At 44.6% G+C, this 23747-nt stretch overlaps 1 protein-coding gene across 1 annotated transcript in view; it reads right to left on the reverse strand.

The window, feature by feature from the left end:
* The window catches only part of LOC146830523 (acidic mammalian chitinase-like), a 277219-nt gene that overhangs the window by 80463 nt on the left and 173009 nt on the right, over positions 1-23747 (reverse strand). Inside the window, exons 4-8 of the mRNA XM_085604048.1 lie at positions 17915-17971; positions 9997-10162; positions 8556-8680; positions 4364-4487; positions 4075-4260 (exon numbers count right to left, since the gene is read on the reverse strand). Coding sequence (XP_085460174.1) covers positions 4075-4260; positions 4364-4487; positions 8556-8680; positions 9997-10162; positions 17915-17971 — 658 coding nt within the window. The remainder of the gene's footprint in view (positions 1-4074; positions 4261-4363; positions 4488-8555; positions 8681-9996; positions 10163-17914; positions 17972-23747) is intronic.

Raw genomic sequence — 23747 nt, forward strand, 5'->3', positions numbered from 1 at the left:
TTTGCACGAAAACTCTAAAACCATGGCATTGCATAATTTATGAACATTCGCTGTATGATACTCTGGCTCTGTGCTGAAGCCAGTACTTTGAATTGTTTTGATAAAGGTCACATGACCTTCACTTTATCCCTTCCCAAACCTTGCACCACTCTTTCTCTGACACTTTTCCTCCCTCACCCTTTGAGGCACTAATGTTTTCAGGATAAAGTTGTGCATTTTTGCTTGATATTCATTGTTATGTGGCGCATTGTGATTAAATAACGGTGCACCCTTTCAAGTGGTTTCTTTAGATTTATTTTTGATTCTTTTACTCACTGTTTTGTATTGTTTTTAATGAATGCATACTGGGACTCCTTTCCTAATTGTACCTTCTCTACAGTGCTCATTAAAGCATAGTATCTCATTCCCCACTTTTAACAATACCAGCTCAAAGGAACATTAACATTTATTTTTCTACCGAGCCAGGTATTTTTAAATTTTTCACCATTCACTCACTTTTGACCCTTCCACTCAGACTCCTACACCACACATAGTATTGTTTTTCAATAGTCAGTGCTCCCACGTAGTCGTAGGTCGCAGCACACCCCGTCCCGCAGCAGGGCAGGAAGACCCCCGATGATGAAACATGCCACCAAGGGTCCTTTTGGTGGGTGAGGGGTATTTAAACAAAGCTGTGTGCTTTCCACCATTGTAGGAGACACACGTAGTCTGGAGGAACACTTCTGTACTTTCCCATAAGGGTGGATCCCTTTGTGTTTTTTACTTCAGTAGAAATAGACATGAACATGATTCAAAACTGGATAGGGTACTTTCCATTCTTGAACCAAAGGGACTGAGTGTGGATTTTTTCAAATATAAATTTGCATAGAAAGGTGAAACATACTTAGCCATTTCATTGAAGAATTTGGAGTAAAGCCTAAACCTATTTTAGTTCAGGCCATGAACAATGCCCCCACACTGAAAAGTAAGGACGATGTTCGGTCATTTTTTAGGCCTGCTAAATTTATTCACAAGTTCACTGAGAAGTGTTTCTACATAAGGCAACTTCTAAAATCAGGGACAAAATGTGTGTGTTCACAACAATGCAAAAACAACTTGGATATCATTAAAGAAGGTACAACTGAGGCTACCAGAGTTTTGAGTTTTGACCCTAATGCTGATTTTATAGTCACACCTGATGCAAGCAGCAAAGGTCTGGGGGCCATGTTGAGTCAGGTAAATTAAAAAGGTGTGGAGGGTGTACTAGCATTTGCATCTAGATCATAGACAGAAGGAGGCATTAGCCTGTGCATGGGCACTGGAGCATTTCAGAACGTTTGTATGGGGGAGGCCTATTACCATTCGCTTTGACCTTAAATTCCTGGTAAAATTATTGACAATGGAGGGGACCACCAATGCTTCTGCTAGAATTGCCAGAATTTCCCTTTGTATGCAGGATTTAATTTACAAAGTTGTGTACATGCCAGGGAGAGAAAACGTGGTGGCGGATTTTCTTTCAAGGATGCCAATGCAGCTAGAGGTATGTGAAGATGAAAAGTGTAACGGATTTCATTTGGTGTTTACACATGATAACAGTTTACCTGCAGTGAGGAAAGCGGCATAGGAACAGGAGTATAGGAGTGATGCAATACTACAAGGAGAAACATCGTTTACATTGCATGCGCTACAACGCATGCGATTACAACACTGTCGTAACAACGACTTCGTTGTTACAACGCAAGCAATTACACCACAAGTCGTTTCTACGACCATGCTGTAGGGGGCGCGCTAAACTAAGGAATAGTATCAATTACTATTATAACAGCTTCCCTACTGTTGCACATGCTGGAGTTGGAATAGTAAATTATACTACTTCTATACCCAGGGCGCCCCCTAAAGCAAGTCTTAGAAACGGCCTGTGATGTAATGGCTTGTAACGACCGCGTTGTAATCGCATGCGCTGTAGCGCATGCGTTGTAACATCACATATTGTCTACAAGAAATGTTTCTATTCATTGCGAGAGCGTGGCCTAATAAAGAATTTAGGCAGATGCTATCAGACCATTCTGGGAAATACATTCTGAATTATCCTTTGACAACGGGACAATTTTGAGAGGAGAAAGAATACTTCCTTCTCATAGCCTTCGTAATAACATTTTATGCTATATCACGAAAGCCATTTTGGCATAAATTGTACCAAAGCCGTGGTCAATAAATTGTTTAGGTAGCAAGGTTTTGATACAAATATAAGAGCATATGGTCAGAGAATACATGGAATGCTCTCGAGCAGACATATCTTTTCACACTCTTAGGCCCCCTATGAGCGATAACCTAGGCCCAAAGAATCCTTGGTTTCGGAGTCTATCACTATTGATGTAATGGGGCCAGTAGGGCCACTACAAAAGTACTTTATCATGGTTATGGCTTTGTTCTCTAGGTGGCCCTTGGTCAAAGTTGTACAGAATGCGTATTCCAATGCAGTTTTAATTTTCATGGATCACGTGTTTAATTCAGAAGGGATTCCTTTGACTGTGTTAAGCGATAACTGGGTGCAGTTTAAATCTCATGCTTTTGCACAGTATTGTGAGAAAGTGTGAATAAGACTGAAAAATACATCACTATATAATCCTAGCGGCAACAAAATGGTTGAGAGGTTCAACTGTGTGTTTAAGGTTGTGATCCAGGCAGCCTGTGTAAACAATATAGACTGGGGAGATACGCATGATGAGAAACCATGGCCAAAGGGCATTTGAAGAGCAACATTTATTGTGATGCTAAAAATAGTACCAAACCTGTATCTGTTCACATTGGTGATTGGGTCCACATTAAAAAACCTGGATGCACAAGGAAGAAGGACAGCAGATTCTATGAACCTGAGGAAGTTGTAGAAGTGATGCACAATGTTGTCAAGTTAATCAATAGCAAAGTTTGGAATCTTAAACAGGAGGCCTTGAGCACCAGTGAAGAGTGGAAAGATCATAAAGAGAGTAAGGAATTAAATCTTTAAGTAGTTGTATGATGAAAATGAGTTATGTGAAATGGATCTCTTCCATCTTTCCTTTGTTTCTCACTTATGGGTGTCAACCCTGCATCTTATCTTGTTTTATCCCCCAGATTTCGGTGTATTGTTGTGTTGTAGTGTTTCTATTTCTCCTTAATGTTCCTGTTTTATTTATTCCTCATTAATTGTTGTTTTTCAAGGTTCGCTGTTGTCTTATTTTTTAGACTATTGATTCTTCTTTGCCCTGTCTCAGGTATGTTCCTTTTTTCAGGTGAAGCATGGCCTCATTTTTTTCTGGAGGCATTATGGTCTCCTGACGGCAAGCCTCAAGTTCTTCTTCCCCAATTCCTCTTTGGTATTGTCATAAGTTCATCCCTGAAGCTTCAATTCATCTTTCTCTGTCAGCAATAAGAAAAGGCGTTTGCTTTTAGAGAGGCAGTTTTATAGTACTCAATACATTATAAAACCTTTGTGTAATCACATCTTATTGATGCTGCCAGTAGTTAGTAATAAAATTTTTTGCATATTATACTCATTTCTTCGTCTTTCATAAAATCTCAAATTTCCATTTCACTGAAGCTAGGAAAATCCCCATTTTCAATTGGAACAGTATATTCAGGAAAGTCAGAGCAGCTGCATATTGATCACTTACCACCAGCTGTCAAGAGACATGTCGTCAGGTGAGAGGGTAGTAGCTACCCTCTTGTCGGGGTGGAACGCCATAAAGCACAGTTATCACAACAATATTAAATGGGCTTTCTGGAGAATGAGGTCACAATATATAGCAACGCCCAGGCTGACATCATCAAACCAAGGCATATTCTAGAATGTTTAATATAGATGATGCAGGACTAGGAAAATAGAACTGTTATGTTTTCTGCTGTGGATGGACCCCTTGAAGCTTTTAAGGGAAAGCAAACAGGGCATGACCAAAAGTCAGAAAATGGTAGAATGACATAGCTGTACACAACATGCACGGACTATATATATATGAATATATTGTTTTTTATAGGGCAAAGCTATCCGAAAAGGCAACTGAACTTTATTAAACTGTGGGTCTGTGCTTAACGTGGAGGAAATGAGAACGTGATTACCTCATAATAGGCCAGAATCCCAGCTTCTTGTGTGTAAGGTCCAGCTGATCCATCCCCACTGGCTGGAGAGCTGACCGTGCAGTTGGTGGTATTGGTAAGCGTGAAGGTTCGGCCATACGTGGGGAATCCCATGAGAAGTTTCTTACTGCGGATGGTTTCATTTTTCCAGTAATTCATAGCATAAACCTGTGAACCAAAAATTGGAAGCGTGTAATTTGTGTTGGTGGTCAGAGACTCCGCACAGAACTACGAGAGGGCTAAAGAAACAGAGTATGAACTGGGGTCTTACGCAGTTAAAGTAAACCGAGTCCCCCTGGTCGGCAGACCCTAGATATAAGGGGCTGTGGTGTGCTGTCATGTTTTCCCAGTGTCCGTGGAAGTCGTACGTCATCACACTGATGAAATCTAAAGATCTAATAGGAAGAAGAAGACACAGAAAACCACAATGATCTCATAATCTACTTTAATGAACATCCAGAGCTAAATGAATGGGCAGATTTATAAGGAACAGAACACTGTGACAAATCTGCCTCACTGTGGAGCCAGTATTCACAGAGACAAACATTCCTGACCAAACCAACACTTTGTGCTACTTAAGAAGTTAATCCAATTTTAAAAGATAAGACTGCTGGAATTATGTGATTGTGCGGCTGTAGTAATCTCACTCTCCTTCATCAAGATCATCATGGATTGTCACCTTCTTCCTCACATCCAAGAGATGCTTGCCAACATTGGTAAAGCAAAATATTTTTCCACCATTGATTTACACTCTGCATACCATCAGATAGCCTTGAGTACTCAATCCCAAGAGCTCACTATATTTGTTACACCCTTTGGAGCCTATAAGTACTTTCGGCTACCTTTTGCCCTTGCTTCAGCGGCCAGTGTTTTTCAAAAAGTAATGGATTTTTTATTCAAGGATGTCAGTCATGTTCAAGCGTTCCAGGACGATATCCTGGTTTTCACTGAAACTAAAGAACAACATTGAGAAACTTTGCATAATGCCTTTAGTATTCTCAATTTTAGAGGAATTACTATTCAACTGGAAAAATGTAAATGTTTATGTGAAGAAATTGATTACCTAGGTCATACCGTAACACCTGATGGCATCAAATCTGTAATGTGGAAGCTATTCTCCAAGCACCTCCACCTCCTAATAAGGATGTCTTAATATCTTTTCTAGGCCTATGCAAATATTATGCCCGCTTTGTTGCTGATTATGCCTCCAACATTCAGCCCTTGAGGAGCTTGCTCAAAAAAGGCTCGAACTTTACTTGGACTGAACAAATCAAAACTGCATTTATTACAATCAAAGAACTTGTAGTTGAAGCTCCCTCCTTGAGCCCTTTTATTCCTGGTCACGAATGCTCCATTACTGTGGATGCCAGCTTGAAAGGTATTGGAGCAGTGTTTGCACAAAATGTTGGTAATAAAGAGCTTACTGTAGCTTTCGCTATACTATAGTGCCAGGACTATTGAGAGGGAAGCCTTAGCCTATGTCTGGGCTGTCCATAAATTTAAAACTTACCTCTGGGGCAGCCATATTGTTATTTTTACTCATCATAAACCTCTTATCTATTTATCACAAGGGGATGGTTTGGGAATAGCTTTTGCTCGACTTGTACGTTTATTATCCAAACTACAGGAGTATAACTTCTATATCAAGTACATACAAGGTGGTTAAAATTTCCAAGCAGACTGACTTTCCTGTCTACCTTTACCTTTTACTGATGACGCTGAAGATGATTTTGAGTGGGTGGTAGCAACCATTGATGCCGCATCCTCATCCAATGGGGTTATTTCAGAGGATGATTGGGTAAATGGCACTGCTCATGATACCATTCTTTAAAAAGTTTTCTAGTACATCATAAAAGGCTGGCTCCCCTTTCGCAATTTACCTAATGATTTGAAGCCTTTTGCTCAAATTGTTTCTGAGTTATCTCTTGAAAATGACCTCTGTCCTAGGAATGGTTGTTTTATTCCTCCTTCATCTCTTAGAAATAATCTCATTCAGATTTCACATGAAGGACAATTAGGCATTACTGCCACCTGTAAAAAACCTAAGAGTGAATTACTGGTGGCCCTTAATGAATGCACAAGTTTCTTCTTTTGTAGTGATATGTCCGCAATGTGTTGTTTCGCACAAGCATTGGAGAAACGAACAAAATCCCCTTCGTCCGGTTCCTTTACGCAAAAACCCTTGGACGAAGGTTGCATTGGATTTTGCTGGTCCTTTTAATCTCTTGCCCACCTGTTGTAAGTGTTTATTAGTTCTTGTAGACTACTATTCAAAATGGATTTACTTTTCATTTGTTGAGTCTGCTGCTACTCAATCTGTTTTAATTTTCCTGAAGGATGTTTTTTCATTGGAGGGCACTCCCGAGGAACTAGTAACCGAAAATGGCACCCATTTTGTTTCAACATCCATGAAAAAGTTTCATAATGACTGTGACATAAAACATATTCAAGTTGCTTTATATAGTCCATCAGCTAATGGGCTAGTAGACTTAAAAGAAGGTGCTCAAACGGCTCTTTCTTCTGGTTTGGATGTTAAATTATATCTCAAAGAAAAACTTAATGCCTATCACACATCTCCTCAATCAACAACTGGTTCTACTCCCTTTGAGTTGTTGAGAGGTAGAAAGTGTAGATGTAAACTATTACCATGTTGGCAGAACTGCAATCTGGTTTCATTAACAAAGGAGCTACTTCTCTTTCTTCTATGCTTAACAAAGTATCTTTGGCACAGTATAAACAAAAACAATATTATGACAATCTTAAGCTTGTTCATGACAAGGATTTTGCTGTAGGTTCATGGGTCCTCATCAAAGAACTAACGAGATTTAGAAAAGGAGAGTCCATGTTCACTCTTCCATGCAAAGTTGAGAAAATAGGTCAGAGTGCCATTTTGTTGCAGGGAAGGGTGTGGTGGAACAAGAGCAGACTTGTGCCCATTTCTGACCTACAAGCTAATATTTATAAGGAAACGGTGGTGCCATGTGATGAAAATGATTCCATTCTTTTTGAGTCTCATGTGAGTCCTCATCTCTCTGTGCCTGATTTCAACAATTCTTCCCATGCCAGTGATTTAAATGTTTATCAAACTTGAAATGAACTTTCCTTCTCTCTTTCAAAGGTATTGCCTACAAAAAGGATTTCAAAGTTACCTGCACGTGTTAATGACTTTGTTATGACTTAATTTTTGTGGGGAGGGAGATGATTTAGTATTCTCACTCTTCTTCACTTTTATTGCTGTACCTGTTTCTTTGTACTCCTTTTAATAGTCTGCTTCCCTTTAAGCCCTGTGTTCCTCTATCCACATTCCATTCCCTTTCAGAATGATGTTAATGGAAGGCTTCCATTGTTAGCCTGACCTTCCTCCAGTGCAGTGCCCTCTGTGCCTGGGTTCTGTTATCTGCTCAACTTAAAGGAATAATAAAGACAGCTGTTTCCAGCCTTCATCCTGCTCATACTCCTGTTTTTTCACCGCATTCCCACACTACAGCAACCACAGCATTTTTCACATAATTATAGATTTGGCACATTTGCCACATAATCCATCATCTATTACATAATTTGCAGATTTCAACCAAAAGAAATTGATTCTAATTCAAAAGGTTCCATGGTTACTAAAAACACAGCTACACGTGTTGCGCAGTAGAAAGCCCTCTGCAAAGGTCCACTGGCCCACTTTCTGATGCTAATTACTATATTTGGATGTTAAACTGGTACCACTGAGGTGTAACCAATGCCAAGACAGTGTTAACAAGTGTAAAAATTAAAAATTAATGAATATCACAAAATGTGCCTCATTATGCCCTTTTCTTGCCACATAATTTACTCAACCTTGCCTTATAATTTGGCCTTCCCCTACAGCATAATTCCAGTGGCCCTGGTTAGACTACATCTCTGACATATATTTGCATAACTCAAGCTACACAGATTAGTGTCTAATTACACACTTCAGTGATTACCCACCTATGATACTCCAGGTTCCTGACAAAAGATATCGTTTCTGGACCACACTCTGCACAGAGTTCCAGCATCCTTCATGCCTGCCTTGTGTACTGTGGTAGGCATGTTTAAATGGGCACAATGAATAACTAACCAGAGGAAGATCACTTCAAGAACATGTCAAAGCTGGGTAGCCCTCGGGCGGAAACATTAGTGATCAGTATATCCGAGTCGCATTTTTTGTGGTATAATCATGAGCTCAAGCTATAACAATATAAGCACATAATATATAGTAGCTGCACAAGTTAATATTTAATTCTGAGAAATAGGAATATAACACATTTTGATCACAGAACCCTAAAGTATCCTACAGAAAGTTTATCTTGAAAGGTTGTCAACTTAGTTTAATTATCAGAACCCTCCTACAAGCACCAAAGTGTACTGCTACCACGGGAAGAACGTTCAGGTCTACCCAAATGGCTTCCAAGTCCAGAGCTGGCCATCTCATCCCATCCCATCCCACTCACTGCGACAGCTCGGCTATTTCATAGCCAGCCTCGATGGTGGCCTTCTGGGCAGAGACAGCTGCGGTGACCATCAGGCGAGGAATTCCACTCTTTGCAGATTCGAACTGGAAAGCTGCCAGCATTTCCTAGGGGAAAACATTACCATTTAAATATCGCAGACAGATGAATGTGTGTATATAAGTAAGCACTGGGTTCACACTTCCCACGCCTCTTAAGTTACGTGCAGCAGCAAAACAGAGCCTTAATGTATCTGCATCAAGATGCCACATCTCAAGGACTCTAACCTGGGTGTAGAGGGCTCAGATGTGCGAGGTATAAGCTGCCAGAGGCGTGCACAGAAGCTGACCAGTTCAAGTATTGTTGATATTGTTTTTTATTGGTTATATTGAGTTGTTATTTGTATTTATATTGAACATGTGTGGGCACGTTTTGATATTTTCTTTTTTAAATACTGCTGTAGTGTACATTTAACTTTCGTTGTTTTTTGTATTAATTTGTCAGTTTTGTTTACACTTTGTTTACATCGAAATATTTTCATATACAATATTTTATATAGAAATTCAACTTTGGGTTTTGGTTATATCGATCCCTTTGTACCATTTATATCAGACGTTCAGTTCAGGTTATGTTGAAGATTTGGTTTCTGACACTGATATCTCACTAAATGTATCACTTGCTTCCATGATACAATTTGCTAGTGGCTAGTGGACACTTAGGGGTCCATTAGGATGGAGGGCAGATGTCCTCCGCCGGGCGGGCGGTAGCAACCGCCGGACTGGCGGCGGACATCCGCCCGCCATCGAAACCCTGGACACCGCCGGTCTGATTAGCATTGCGGTTGTGACCACAGCGGTGTGATTTTCCGGAAGCAACTTTTCCGCCGGTTGCAGTCCGCCCGATTGCCTGGCGTGTGGAGCTGGACCGCTACAATTATGGCGGATCAGGGCCAAGCACCGCCGGAACGATTATGATGCCAGCGGTAGCCAGCATTCCGCGACGGTGGAACCGCCATGGAAAGGCATGCGTAGAATGTCTCCGGGTTTTCATTGCGGACCCATAATGTGTTGGGGGTGTGTGTGGGTGCACTGGGGGTTACCCATGGTACCCCCTACATGTCTCTGTACCAGGTGGCAGGCACTGTGCAGTGCCTGCAACACAGTGCAGGGACATGCAGGACATGCTTGTTTGGACATCGCGGCTGTGCTGCTGGCAGCACCGCCCGCCACAATGTTAACTGCCGCTATCCGACCGCCGCGGTCGGATTTCCACTGTGGAGCATAATAATTGGAGCGGCGGTTTTCCCGCGGTCCTGGTGGGCGGTGTTTTCCCGCTACCATGGCGGTCAGAGTGGTTTTCCGACCGCCATGCTAACAGACCCCATAGTATGGTTTGTGGCAACAAAGAGACACAGAGACACTTGCAATGCATGTCAGGTTCTTACTTGCACCAGGAGCGTGAACCTGTGTTTGTCTTCCGGGGGACTGACCCCTGACCCCGGGTACTGAAAGTGCAGATCAATCCCATCAAATTTGAAGGAACGCAGCGACTGGATCACAGAGTCAATGAAGATGGTCCTGTTCGCTGAACTGGATGCCATTGTGGTAAAACTGGAGAGGGATAAAATGTTGTTATTCCAAGACACAGCCGAGGATCTTTCTCTAATAATGGACTTTATGTGTGAAGGAAGTGCCACTAGCCTATCCATCCTACGCACAACCCTCTAACTAGTCCCCCGCGCTCACGCACAGCCACCGAGAAGCATCGCTATCCTTCTCTTAGGATACAATCATTCTCATTCTGAAATCTCACATCTCACATTGTGCCTGCAGCAGTATTGACACAAACTCCTGGAATCTCCTGCTCCATGAATAATTGTCATCAGTCTAGTAATTAAAAGATGTGTTTTGCTTCTCCCTCACATCTTTGACACATTCATGTTCCCCGATAACCTTCATTTTCTGTTACTAGCCATAACACATCTATCAAGTTGCACTGAGGTACAAGCAGCTCACCTAGTCGTGGTCTTTCAATATGAGTAATTGCAATTAGTTTTGCCTTGAACTCAGGACTACAGGCCCAGAATTCAAGGATAAAACAAGAGATGGGTGAGCTGCCCGCTACTGATGTGATACAACTTGCGATCTTTGCCAAAACAAATAACTTATGCCCCATTTCTTCACACTCTTCATGTGAGTTAATTTCCAACCCAAAGGAACTGTTTCAGAGCTCAGCTCTAGGTAGCACAAGTGTACAGTTCTATAATATGTACTGATTTACCTATTATCACACACGACAATACGATTTCTGCCTTTAAACGTTGTACCTGGGACAACATACACATTCTTGTGGGTTGTATTATACAGTATATGTGGTAGGGTTGCTGTATATATTTATTTCGTACTTTCATCTTCTGCATTCTCAATCCTCCTCCATTATCCTCTTACTCCCCCACCTCCTTCCTGAGCAAACTCTTTCTCTCATTTCTTACTTGAGTAATATCCCCCAATCCCTCATTTCTCTCTTCTATTTATGGTCATGCCTTGCCCTACCTGCCATATGTCCCAATATCCTCTATCCTTTCATTTTCATTTTTAGCCTATTTTGTGTCCCCTGTCACTTCTGTGTTCTCCTACTCCCTCCCTTCTATCCTGCAGAACTATCAGTCTCTCCTGTTTTCTGCTCTTATGTTATGTTAAAAAGATTACTAAAGCGAACAGCTGCCCCATTAAGTGGCTTCCCAATGATAATCACGGAGATGACAAAACCAGCAGAAAAGCATCAAAGCACAGAAGAAAAAAAACAATACAGCGTGGGCTGAAAACAGACCGGTCTTTGTTCCGTGCAAAAGATTTTACCTTCCGACTTTAGTCCTTTTAAGTCCCAGTCAACCAATGGAGTTCACTTCTAAAGCCCCCCAAGACCTCAGGGGAGGCACATAGGGACTCACAAGGTGTCAGACAGAGGCAACAGCAGGGTCAACTTCAGGTCCCGTTTCCACTGGTCAGCAGGACTCTTGTAGCTGGCTGTGTCCCTGTACTCTTAACAGGAGGTCAGTCTTATGACCTTTGGAGACAGTTTCGGTCACACACACAGGCGCAAGGTTCGCAAATCATCACGAGATAGAGTGAGTCTCTGCAATGGGTGCGTCCCCCACCTCCGACGGTCGCAACCAATGAATAGGACAAAGCATGCAATGAGCATACAGTTGCCATGACGCACAAGAGAAATGTTGCGCAGTCGACGAAGCGGGCCACTCTGGATCCCGAAACTGGTGAATTCGCTCACCACGAACAAGATGCTTATGCAAGCCAAGGGGTTCTGCAGTACAGAAACCACTTCACCACAGTTGCGGGCAACTTCTTGAGCTCTGCACTTGGCACTTTGGTTTTCCAGGCACGATTTTCTAGTTCCAAGCTCACACAGCGCTGTCCAGCTTTCAGCAGGCGATGTGAGCACTTAGAGGGCACCGAGCTCTCCAGATGTCACACGTAGATGGTGTGGGCCCCTCGTATATGATCTTTGATGTCCCTGAGAACAAACACCCATGCTCCTCCCATCAACTGCCCATATGCCTTGTGGTTGATTGCACCAGCATGCAGTCATTTTATAAAGTCCACGGTGACCTCAACAGGTACCAGTGCTTTGATTCCTGGTTCAGGAACAAGACTTCACTAATGAAAAGGGAGAACAGACACACCATGGTATGTTTCCTGAACATGTCTTGGTTGTCGGTATCATGAAAAACAATAGATAGTTTCGAGCTTGCAGTAAGAAAATGATCTCCCTATGTGTTTTGGGAACAACAAAATAAGGAATCATCAGAAGAAGGACGTAGGAAGAGCAAATTCCACAAACAGGGCTGTATTTCTTGAAGAACAATTGCATGAAGAGTGGACCAGAACAGCCAGTAGTGACAGCCAGTCCCACGCATGTCCACGGCATTCATTCAATAGCCAGTGCAGACCCACCTGCTGGGTACGAATTGAACTTCTGCAAGGCGCACTTGAAAGCAGCTGTGCAGTGCATTCTTAATAATGTATAAACAGACCAGAGAGAGTAAGAAGGAAGGCGGATGGACATGAAACTGGCATAGTCAAGACAAGATATGATTATGACTTAAGCAATCATTTTACGACTGCTTGGAAGAAGCAATGTGAGGATTTTTCTTCAAGCTCTTTAACAAGGAAAGCATGTGGACATTAGATGGCTGATCTGAGCTTTGAGTATAAGGCCAGAACCAAAGGGATTAACACGATTTCTAAATTGCCATTAGGCAAAGTAGTTGGGCATGATAAAACAGTGTCCCCCATTTGCTTGTTTATGGTGCTAGGGCCTGCTCCTTTTTGTAGTTCTATTTTTGGGGTAACTGTGGCTCATGCATGTGCCAATTGCTGAAGGACATTTGAATAAAGTGAAACAAGTAGACAGACAACGTATTCCTGTCCAATCGGACGTGGAGCTAGGTTTCATTAACACAGCATAAAACAGCCCAACTATGGGATTGTATCAGGTCTGAGCACAACATTTTAGCCCTTAGTAACTCCGCAAAGGCGAAGTCTAAAATTGGAACAAAATGGTTCAGTGGAGGTGGTCTGAGCCTCAGTCATAATTGAGGTGGGCAATCGAGCACACTGCCCTTAGCAGAGTCAAAAGCAGAAGAGAAATTCAAACGATGGGTGACACTGCTTGGGCAGAATGCCACCTGAGCTGGTTCGAGCAGCATCTGTGTTGTTCAATGCAGGATTGCAGCTTTGCAATAATCATTCTTTGAATCATTTAGATGTTTTGGAAATAATGGCAGTGCCGGAAAGAGGACCATTTTCAAGAGAGTGAGAACCATCATCAGTTTCCAGGGACAGCACTGATCTACACAGAAAACTATCAAGGGTTGGTCAGCATTGATGCGACTATACGAATCTTAGCAGAGCCCGGGTGGGAGGGAGAACCCTGTGCAAGAAGAGGAAGGAGGAGGATAGACCTACCGTAACTAAGAACAGAGGCCGAACCAGTACTAGAGCAAAGGCTGCTCTAATGGACTCAGTAGTTTCAAAAAGGAAATCAGATTGTTTCACAGGATTTTCAAAGCACAAATTGAAGCTAGAGTCAGCCACTGTGAGGTCTTTAACAGTTTCAAAGGCGCAAAAGTGGAATTGCAACTTTCGTAACACACTTTCCTAAGGAGGTAGCTCTTGATTTTTTAATAGCCTTACTCAGGGCCTATAAGCATCCGAAGAAAATGATTTTCATCAATTCTATTCTGCTCCTCTAAAGGCTGATAGCGTGTTCAGGAAACAATGGAATTGAGGGTGAACATTGCGCGCGGGTTGGCGGTGTTCTGTAAATGTCAGCACTGCTTGAAAGTAACCGGACACAGTGGCAAGATCCACTGAAATATGGAACTGTTGACGCTTGACCAGGACAGGATTGGAGAGGCGAAAGTGGAGAATGTTATGTTATGTTATGCTGATTTGTTATGCGCACTTATCACCCACAAGGGGAGGCGTTGAGCAGCTGAGTAGGACAAGTTTATACCTGGCTGTGTCTTCGATGTACTGCAGGGTTAGTTGAAATGTCATACCTTCAGCTTCCTGCGGAATTTGAGAAGTGAAGAGGAGGCCCTGATGTGTTGGTGGAGGTTGTTCCAGATCTTCTCGCTTCTGTGACTCCGCAGGGTGTGTGGCGAGTTTGAGTGATGCTGAGCACAGCTGTCTGGTGGGATGGTAGAAGTGTAAGCAGTGGTTGAGGTAGGCAGGTCCTATGTTATGAAGAGCCTTGAATGCCTAGGTGAGAAGTTTTAACTGACTGCGCTTCTGGATGGGGAGCCAATTAAGCTTCGTGAGGTGAGATGTGGGAGGTCGAGGATGAGTCTGTTGGTGGAATTCTGAATGGTCCGGAGTCTCCGTATGAGGTGGGTTGAGCTTCCGGCATAGAGTGAGTTGCCGTAGTCTAGTCTGCTCATAATGAGGGCTTATGTGACAGTACTTCTGGTTGTCTAGGGAAGCCACTTGAAGATTTTACGCAGCATTTGTACTATGAGGAAACACGAGGAGGTGACGGCATTAATCTGTGATGCCATGGTGAGTTTGTTGTCCAGGATGAGACCTAGGTTTTTGGCGTGATCCGATGGAATATGTGTGGGCCACCAGGAGGAATCCCAGGGTGAATTCTTGTTCCTGAAGATCAGAACTTCTGTAATGTCTGTTTCGAGCATCAAGCATAGCTATTTTATCCAGTTCGCCATGCTGTTCATGCAGTTGTTTTTGATGGTGTTGGAGTCATCCATCAAGGAAAGGATGAGTTGCGTGTCATCGGCATAGCAGATGACATTGAACCCTTGGGTTCTGATGATGTTTGCGAGTGGTGTCGTGTATATGTTGAAGAGAGTTGGCCTGAGTGACGATCCATGTGGGATTAACCCAGAACTCTTGACTGGGGGAGAATGTCTGCATTGTCAGCATTCCGTCCATCATTTGTTTGTTGTAACGCTTTTCGCCCTAAGTGGGATGGGTATTCCCAGACGTGGGACCCGTGCTCACTACGCCACTGGAGTCAAGCTATCCTGGCTGATGACGGCTGATAGCCAGAAACCGGTCCTAGGATGCTTGATTCCGGTCCAGGGAAGACATGGCTTGGCAGTTCGGGCTGGACTGTTCCCATGAGGCACAGGGTCAAGACTGATTTGCATATGGCCATGTCTAAACTGGGGTGGTGTAGTGGGCAAAAGAACGATGGATTTAACCCAGATCTCTTGACTGGGGGAGATTGTCTGCATTGTCAGCATTCCGCCCATCATTTGTTTGTTGTAACGCCATGTGGGACTAAGCAGATAAGTTTCTTGGTTTCCGCGGTGTATGGTTGGAACCTTACTCTCTGGGTTCTGCTTGTAAGAACTGAGGTTATCTTTTTTAGTGATGGTCCTTTTGTTCCTGTGTGATGTATTCTTGAGACAACTATGTGGTAAGAGATGGTGTCAAAGGCTGTGGAGAGGTTGAGCATGATGAGTGCTTCAATGTCTTCTATGGTGAGGATGGCCTGGATGTCGTCTGTAGCCATGATGAGGGTTGTTTTGGTGCTGTAGTTGATCCATAAGCTCGATGGCTTGCTATCCAGTAGTTGGTGAGATTCTATGTGGCTGGAGAGTTGCTTGTTGATCGCCTTCTACAGGACTTTGGCTAGGAATGGGAACTGTGCGATGGTAGTTGCTGAGTTCACTTGGGTCGGCTGATGGTTCTTAAGGAGGGCAATGAGTTTTTCGTGCTTAGAACTATCCGGGAAGGTTGAGGTTTCGATCAAGATATTGATGAGGGATGTGAGCACAGGGCTGATCGTAGTTCTTCCTTAGCTTCAGCAGGTAGCCACTCGAAGTGGATGATGTGATCAGCTATCTGTGGAAGTAGTAGGGCGACTTAAAAGAGGAAGAGTCAGGTGAAGGTGAAGGTGTGTGGTGGTCTTTTAATCTCTTGACTTGGTAAGAGTATTCTGCATCATTCAGAAACTCTGTCCATCACCACCCCCTTTTTCCCAAATCGATTTTATCCACACTCAGTGTGGGAGGGTATGCTCAGACGTGAGTCCCTTGCTCATTGCACCATCAGGATTCAGGCAAGCCGGGCCGACGAAGGCTGTGATGCCAGAAACCGGTCCCCGGAAGCTTGTTTCCTTCCCAGTATAAGAATTGGCTTGGTAGTTTGGTTTGCCCTGTTCCCATCATGCACTGGGACAGGTACAGACTAATTTGCATGTAGCCAGGTTCTGAGCTGGGATGGTGCAGTGAGCTAAAAAACGGTGATGGATTAAAACCATGATCTCTTGACTTGGTAAGAGTATTCTGCATCATTCAGAAACTCTGTCCATCACCACCCCCTTTTTCCCAAATCGGTCTTTTAAGGAGCACAAGGAATTAATAGTTTCAAATGAGCCACGGCAGAGATGGCATTTTCCTGTAGAAGTACAGAACAAAGGTGGCTCTGAGTTCAAGCAATTGTCCCAGAACATAAGAGATTCTGTGTTCTCATGGCAACAAGTATGGAGTTTGCCGCCTTCACTGAGATAGCATGTGGATGGGATTGCATACAGTGTGACCATACAAAGGGCTGCATAGGCTATGCACTCATGCCCATTAAATAGGCCACGCGGTCAAGGTGCATTTCAGGAATCTTGTGTTAGCCAAGTACCAGCAGGACCAAATAAAATAAAATGAACCAGACGGGGATAAAACACAACTGAAACACAGCACAGCTACTCTTCATACTATTCAGAATGAGCTATGTTGGATAGGGCACTAGGGAGGCAGAAAGCAGCCTAGAATGGAAGGGGCCAAACACAGTTCTAAGAATTAATTAAAAAAGTTAAATGTCGCCAAGCGCCTAACCTAATATGAGAGAAATAAATAAAAGCGGGGGGGAAGCCAGGTTCCCCTACAAGGAAAAAACAAAAACGCGGCCAACATACAGCCAAAATCTGAATGGCTTGGGTTCTCTTTGGAAGTAAAACGTTTGCGCGTTTTTTGTTTGTACAGACAGATGGCTCTGGGAGTCTGCTCAGAATCTTTTTAGGTTTTCAACCTGAAGATTAGGTCCTTCAATTTCCTCCCTTTACTTAACTAGATAAAACCTGTTGACAATATTAGAATATTGCAAGCGTAATGAAACGACATCAAGAGTTAAAGAAATGTGAAAGGAATGTGTGCTTTATTTGAAAGTCTGATTTTCGTTGTATCTTTGTATTTTACTGTTTAATCCACAGCCCTCTATAATCCTGCTGCCTTTTGGTGATTGATTAGCTGCTAAACATTAACTTGTTATTGAAATATTACAGTGAAATTCGAAACAGATGGCAAAAACATGTGATGATGACATTGTCATAATAATAATCCACATTTATAAAGCGCGAACAATCACCCGTAAGGGTCTCTAGGCGCTGGGGGCCGTCAGGAAGATTAAGCAAGCTATTGCCTAGAGTCACATGGTGCTGGGCTAATCTGCCGCCGGCGCCGGGGATCGAACCGTGATCCCCAGATTCCGGAGTCAGTCGCCCTGGCCGCGGCACCACACCTCTTCCCTGTTACATTGTTACATCTGAAGGTCAAATCAATAACACCAGCTATTTTGAAGCATTTGTGTTGGGTGAGGCAACTTCAAGAGGAGCAAGTGACTGTCATTGGATTTCATAAATCTATACACATAGGACCTCCTTGTTTGTGGTAAGTAAAGTTGATAGACTATAAAAAATATGTACATGAAATCGATTATTCTGTAACAGGCTAAACATATGCTAAAGTAAACACTCTTGAAATCATATGATCAGCCAGATGGACCTGGGGGAAGTGGTGGGTTGCAGCGCACTAGATGCAGCTTTACCTGGTCATGTCGAAGCCATCTCCTCCAACCGCCAGGAGGGTGAGCAGCCAGTAGTTCCTGTGGGCCACAAAAATACATCATCAGCACGCTTACTCCGGCTGCAGTTATGTACTCACTCCACTTCACTCTGCTGAGGTCAGTAGACAACAAGAGCGCATTATTCGTTAACATCAAGAATACCACCTGTCCTCAAAACAACCATCCTTGAAAACACGCCTGGCAGTGTCTGAGTCCTGCAGCCAGTCAGCTGGCACGGGTTGTACTGTTTTGTTGTGAGGCCAACCCTACAGCCTTTAGTAGGGAGATGATGTGGTTGTCTGTCACTGGAACAGATGGTGTTGAGTGCCAGGCCTCATTCAACAATCTTTTGGTGCCTGAATTCCATCAGCTCAGCCAAGACTATAACTACCATAATGCATTCATTTGAAAAGATAAAGCCAAAAGATGAAGACATGAGGACCACAGTGACAAGGAGGGATATCCCATGGAGCCGTCTATTGCTTCCTTTCACTCAGTGACTTTGCACTGACTGCTATTGCATTAATAAGCATACCTACTCGTCACTGTGTGCAAGATCTTCTTTAACTTACTGTTTCAGTGTCTTTATGCCATGAGGTTATGTTCAAACATGTGCCTATATTTGAAAGACCATAAACCATCTTCAACAAAGTGCGCCTAGTGTCTAGCTAGGGTGTGGGATTGTGTGCCAGGGTCACATAGTGCACAGACACTTAAGCTTAAGTACAAGGGTTTAGACAAAGATAAAGAGAGACGGTATGATGGTAAGACGGACTCATGTTTACATGTTTTAATTAGTCACAACAGACAACTCCTCTCGTTTACTTCACATTGATTTTCTTTCTAATTCATTGCATATGAAATACTTCACATGTCTGAGACCTGAAAGTCTGTATCTCCCTCAGTGTCTTACCTGTTGTCTTTTGCTGCTCCTGCAGGAGCCTCGCAGAGTCACCTCCATGAAAGTCTGTATCTCCCTCAGTGTCTTACTAGCTGTCTTTTGCTGCTCCTGCAGGAGCCTTGCAGAGTCACCTCCATGAAAGTCTGTATCTCCCTCAGTGTCTTGCTAGTTGTCTTTTGCTGCTCCTGCAGGAGCCTCGCAGAGTCACTTCCATGAAAGTCTGTATCTCCCTCAGTGTCTTACTAGTTATCATTTGCTGCTCCTACAGGAGCCTTGCAGAGTCACCTCCATGAATGTCTGTATCTCCCTCAGTGTCTTACTAGCTGTCTTGTGGTGCTCCTGCAGGAGCCTCGCAGAGTCACCTCCATGAAAGTCTGTATCTCCCTCAGTGTCTTACTAGTTATCATTTGCTGCTCCTACAGGAGCCTTGCAGAGTCACCTCCATGAATGTCTGTATCTCCCTCAGTGTCTTACTAGCTGTCTTGTGGTGCTCCTGCAGGAGCCTTGCAGAGTCACCTCCATGAATGTCTGCATCTCCCTCAGTGTCTTACTAGCTGTCTTGTGGTGCTCCTGCAGGAGCCTTGCAGAGTCACCTCCATGAAAGTCTGTATCTCCCTCAGTGTCTTGCTAGTTGTCTTTTGCTGCTCCTGCAGGAGCCTCGCAGAGTCACTTCCATGAAAGTCTGTATCTCCCTCAGTGTCTTGCTAGTTGTCTTTTGCTGCTCCTGCAGGAGCCTCGCAGAGTCACTTCCATGAAAGTCTGTATCTCCCTCAGTGTCTTGCTAGTTGTCTATTGCTGCTCCTGCAGGAGCCTTGCAGAGTCACCTCCATGAAAGTCTGTATCTCCCTCAGTGTCTTACTAGTTGTCTTTTGCTGCTCCTGCAGGAGCCTTGCAGAGTCACCTCCATGAAAGTCTGTATCTCCCTCAGTGTCTTACTAGTTATCATTTGCTGCTCCTACAGGAGCCTTGCAGAGTCACCTCCATGAATGTCTGTATCTCCCTCAGTGTCTTACTAGCTGTCTTGTGGTGCTCCTGCAGGAGCCTTGCAGAGTCACCTCCATGAATGTCTGCATCTCCCTCAGTGTCTTACTAGCTGTCTTGTGGTGCTCCTGCAGGAGCCTTGCAGAGTCACCTCCATGAAAGTCTGTATCTCCCTCAGTGTCTTGCTAGTTGTCTTTTGCTGCTCCTGCAGGAGCCTCGCAGAGTCACTTCCATGAAAGTCTGTATCTCCCTCAGTGTCTTGCTAGTTGTCTTTTGCTGCTCCTGCAGGAGCCTCGCAGAGTCACTTCCATGAAAGTCTGTATCTCCCTCAGTGTCTTGCTAGTTGTCTATTGCTGCTCCTGCAGGAGCCTTGCAGAGTCACCTCCATGAAAGTCTGTATCTCCCTCAGTGTCTTACTAGTTGTCTTTTGCTGCTCCTGCAGGAGCCTTGCGGAGTCACCTCCATGAAAGTCTGTATCTCCCTCAGTGTCTTACTAGTTGTCTTTTGCTGCTCCTGCAGGAGCCTCGCAGAGTCATCTCCATGAAAGTCTGTATCTCCCTCAGTGTCTTACTAGTTATCATTTGCTGCTCCTACAGGAGCCTTGCAGAGTCACCTCCATGAATGTCTGTATCTCCCTCAGTGTCTTACTAGCTGTCTTGTGGTGCTCCTGCAGGAGCCTTGCAGAGTCACCTCCATGAAAGTCTGCATCTCCCTCAGTGTCTTACCTGTTGTCTTTTGCTGCTCCTGCAGGAGCCTTGCAGAGTCACCTCCATGAAAGTCTGTATCTCCCTCAGAGTCTTACTAGTTGTCTTGTGGTGCTCCTGCAGGAGCCTTGCAGAGTCACCTCCATGAATGTCTGTATCTCCCTCAGTGTCTTACTAGCTGTCTTGTGGTGCTCCTGCAGGACCCTCGCAGAGTCACCTCCATGAAAGTCTGCATCTCCCTCAGTGTCTTACCTGTTGTCTTTTGCTGCTCCTGCAGAAGCCTTGCAGAGTCACCTCCATGAAAGTCTGTATCTCCCTCAGTGTCTCTCCCTCAGTGTCTTACTAGCTGTCTTTTGCTGCTCCTGCAGGAGCCTTGCAGAGTCACCTCCATGAAAGTCTGTATCTCCCTCAGTGTCTTGCTAGTTGTCTTTTGCTGCTCCTGCAGGAGCCTCGCAGAGTCACTTCCATGAAAGTCTGTATCTCCCTCAGTGTCTTGCTAGTTGTCTTTTGCTGCTCCTGCAGGAGCATCGCAGAGTCACTTCCATGAAAGTCTGTATCTCCCTCAGTGTCTTGCTAGTTGTCTTTTGCTGCTCCTGCAGGAGCCTTGCAGAGTCACCTCCATGAAAGTCTGTATCTCCCTCAGCGTCTTACTAGTTGTCTTTTGCTGCTCCTGCAGGAGCCTTGCGGAGTCACCTCCATGAAAGTCTGTATCTCCCTCAGTGTCTTACTAGTTGTCTTTTGCTGCTCCTGCAGGAGCCTCGCGGAGTCACCTCCATGAAAGTCTGTATCTCCCTCAGTGTCTTACTAGTTGTCTTGTGGTGCTCCTGCAGGAGCCTTGCAGAGTCACCTCCATGAATGTCTGTATCTCCCTCAGTGTCTTACTAGCTGTCTTGTGGTGCTCCTGCAGAAGCCTTGCAGAGTCACCTCCATGAAAGTCTGCATCTCCCTTCAGTGTCTTACCTGTTGTCTTTTGCTGCTCCTGCAGAAGCCTTGCAGAGTCACCTCCATGAAAGTCTGTATCTCCCTCAGTGTCTCTCCCTCAGTGTCTTACTAGTTGTCTTTTGCTGCTCCTGCAGGAGCCTTGCAGAGTCACCTCCATGAAAGTCTGTATCTCCCTCAGTGTCTTGCTAGTTGTCTTTTGCTGCTCCTGCAGGAGCCTCGCAGAGTCACTTCCATGAAAGTCTGTATCTCCCTCAGTGTCTTGCTAGTTGTCTTTTGCTGCTCCTGCAGGAGCCTTGCAGAGTCACCTCCATGAAAGTCTGTATCTCCCTCAGCGTCTTACTAGTTGTCTTTTGCTGCTCCTGCAGGAGCCTTGCGGAGTCACCTCCATGAAAGTCTGTATCTCCCTCAGTGTCTTACTAGTTGTCTTTTGCTGCTCCTACAGGAGCCTCGCAGGGTCATCTCCATGGAAGTCTGTATCTCTCTCAGTGTCTTACTAGTTGTCATTTGCTGCTCCTGCAGGAGCCTTGCAGAGTCACCTCCATGAAAGTCTGTATCTCCCTCAGTGTCTTACTAGTTGTGTTTTGCTGCTCCTGCAGGAGCCTCGCAGAGTCACCTCCATGAAAGTCTGTATCTCCCTCAGTGTCTTACTAGTTGTCTTTTGCTGCTCCTGCAGGAGCCTTGCAGAGTCACCTCCATGAAAGTCTGTATCTCCCTCAGTGTCTTACTAGTTGTCTTGTGGTGCTCCTGCAGGAGCCTTGCAGAGTCACCTCCATGAAAGTCTGTATCTCCCTCAGTGTCTTACTAGTTGTCTTGTGGTGCTCCTGCAGGAGCCTTGCAGAGTCACCTCCATGAATGTCTGTATCTCCCTCAGTGTCTTACTAGCTGTCTTGTGGTGCTCCTGCAGGAGCCTCGCAGAGTCACCTCCATGAACGTCTGCATCTCCCTCAGTGTCTTACCTGTTGTCTTTTGCTGCTCCTGCAGAAGCCTTGCAGAGTCACCTCCATGAAAGTCTGTATCTCCCGCAGTGTCTTACTAGTTGTCTTTTGCTGCTCCTGCAGGAGCCTTGCAGAGTCAGCTCCATGAAAGTCTGTATCTCCCTCAGTGTCTTACTAGTTGTCTTGCTGCTCCTGCAGGAGCCTTGCAGAGTCAGCTCCATGAAAGTCTGTATCTCCCTCAGTGTCTTACTAGTTGTCTTTTGCTGCCCTTGCAGAGTCACTTCCATGAAAGTCTGTATCTCCCTCAGTGTCTTACTAGTTGTCTTTTGCTGCTCCTGCAGGAGCCTCGCAGAGAAACCTCCATGAAAGTCTGTATCTCCCTCAGTGTCTCTCCCTCAGTGTCTTACTAGCTGTCTTTTGCTGCTCCTGCAGGAGCCTTGCAGAGTCACCTCCATGAAATTCTGTATCTCCCTCAGTGTCTTGCTAGTTGTCTTTTGCTGCTCCTGCAGGAGCCTCGCAGAGTCACTTCCATGAAAGTCTGTATCTCCCTCAGTGTCTTGCTAGTTGTCTTTTGCTGCTCCTGCAGGAGCCTCGCAGAGTCACTTCCATGAAAGTCTGTATCTCCCTTAGTGTCTTGCTAGTTGTCTTTTGCTGCTCCTGCAGGAGCCTTGCAGAGTCACCTCCATGAAAGTCTGTATCTCCCTCAGTGTCTTACTAGTTGTCTTTTGCTGCTCCTGCAGGAGCCTTGCGGAGTCACCTCCATGAAAGTCTGTATCTCCCTCAGTGTCTTACTAGTTGTCTTTTGCTGCTCCTGCAGGAGCCTCGCAGAGTCACTTCCATGAAAGTCTGTATCTCCCTCAGTGTCTTACTAGTTGTCTTTTGCTGCTCCTGCAGGAGCCTCGCAGAGTCATCTCCATGACAGTCTGTATCTCCCTCAGTGTCTTACTAGTTGTCATTTGCTGCTCCTGCAGGAGCCTTGCAGAGTCACCTCCATGAAAGTCTGTATCTCCCTCAGTGTCTTACTAGTTGTCTTTTGCTGCTCCTGCAGGAGCCTCGCAGAGTCACCTCCATGAAAGTCTGTATCTCCCTCAGTGTCTTACTAGTTGTCATTTGCTGCTCCTCCAGGAGCCTCGCAGAGTCACCTCCATGAAAGTCTGCATCTCCCTCAGTGTCTTACCTGTTGTCTTTTGCTGCTCCTGCAGGAGCCTTGCAGAGTCACCTCCATGAAAGTCTGTATCTCCCTCAGTGTCTTACTAGTTGTCTTGTGGTGCTCCTGCATGAGCCTTGCAGAGTCACCTCCATGAATGTCTGTATCTCCCTCAGTGTCTTACTAGCTGTCTTGTGGTGCTCCT

Source organism: Triturus cristatus, chromosome 5_1 (genome assembly GCF_964204655.1).
Source record: "Triturus cristatus chromosome 5_1, aTriCri1.1, whole genome shotgun sequence".
Classification (NCBI taxonomy): domain Eukaryota; kingdom Metazoa; phylum Chordata; class Amphibia; order Caudata; family Salamandridae; genus Triturus; species Triturus cristatus.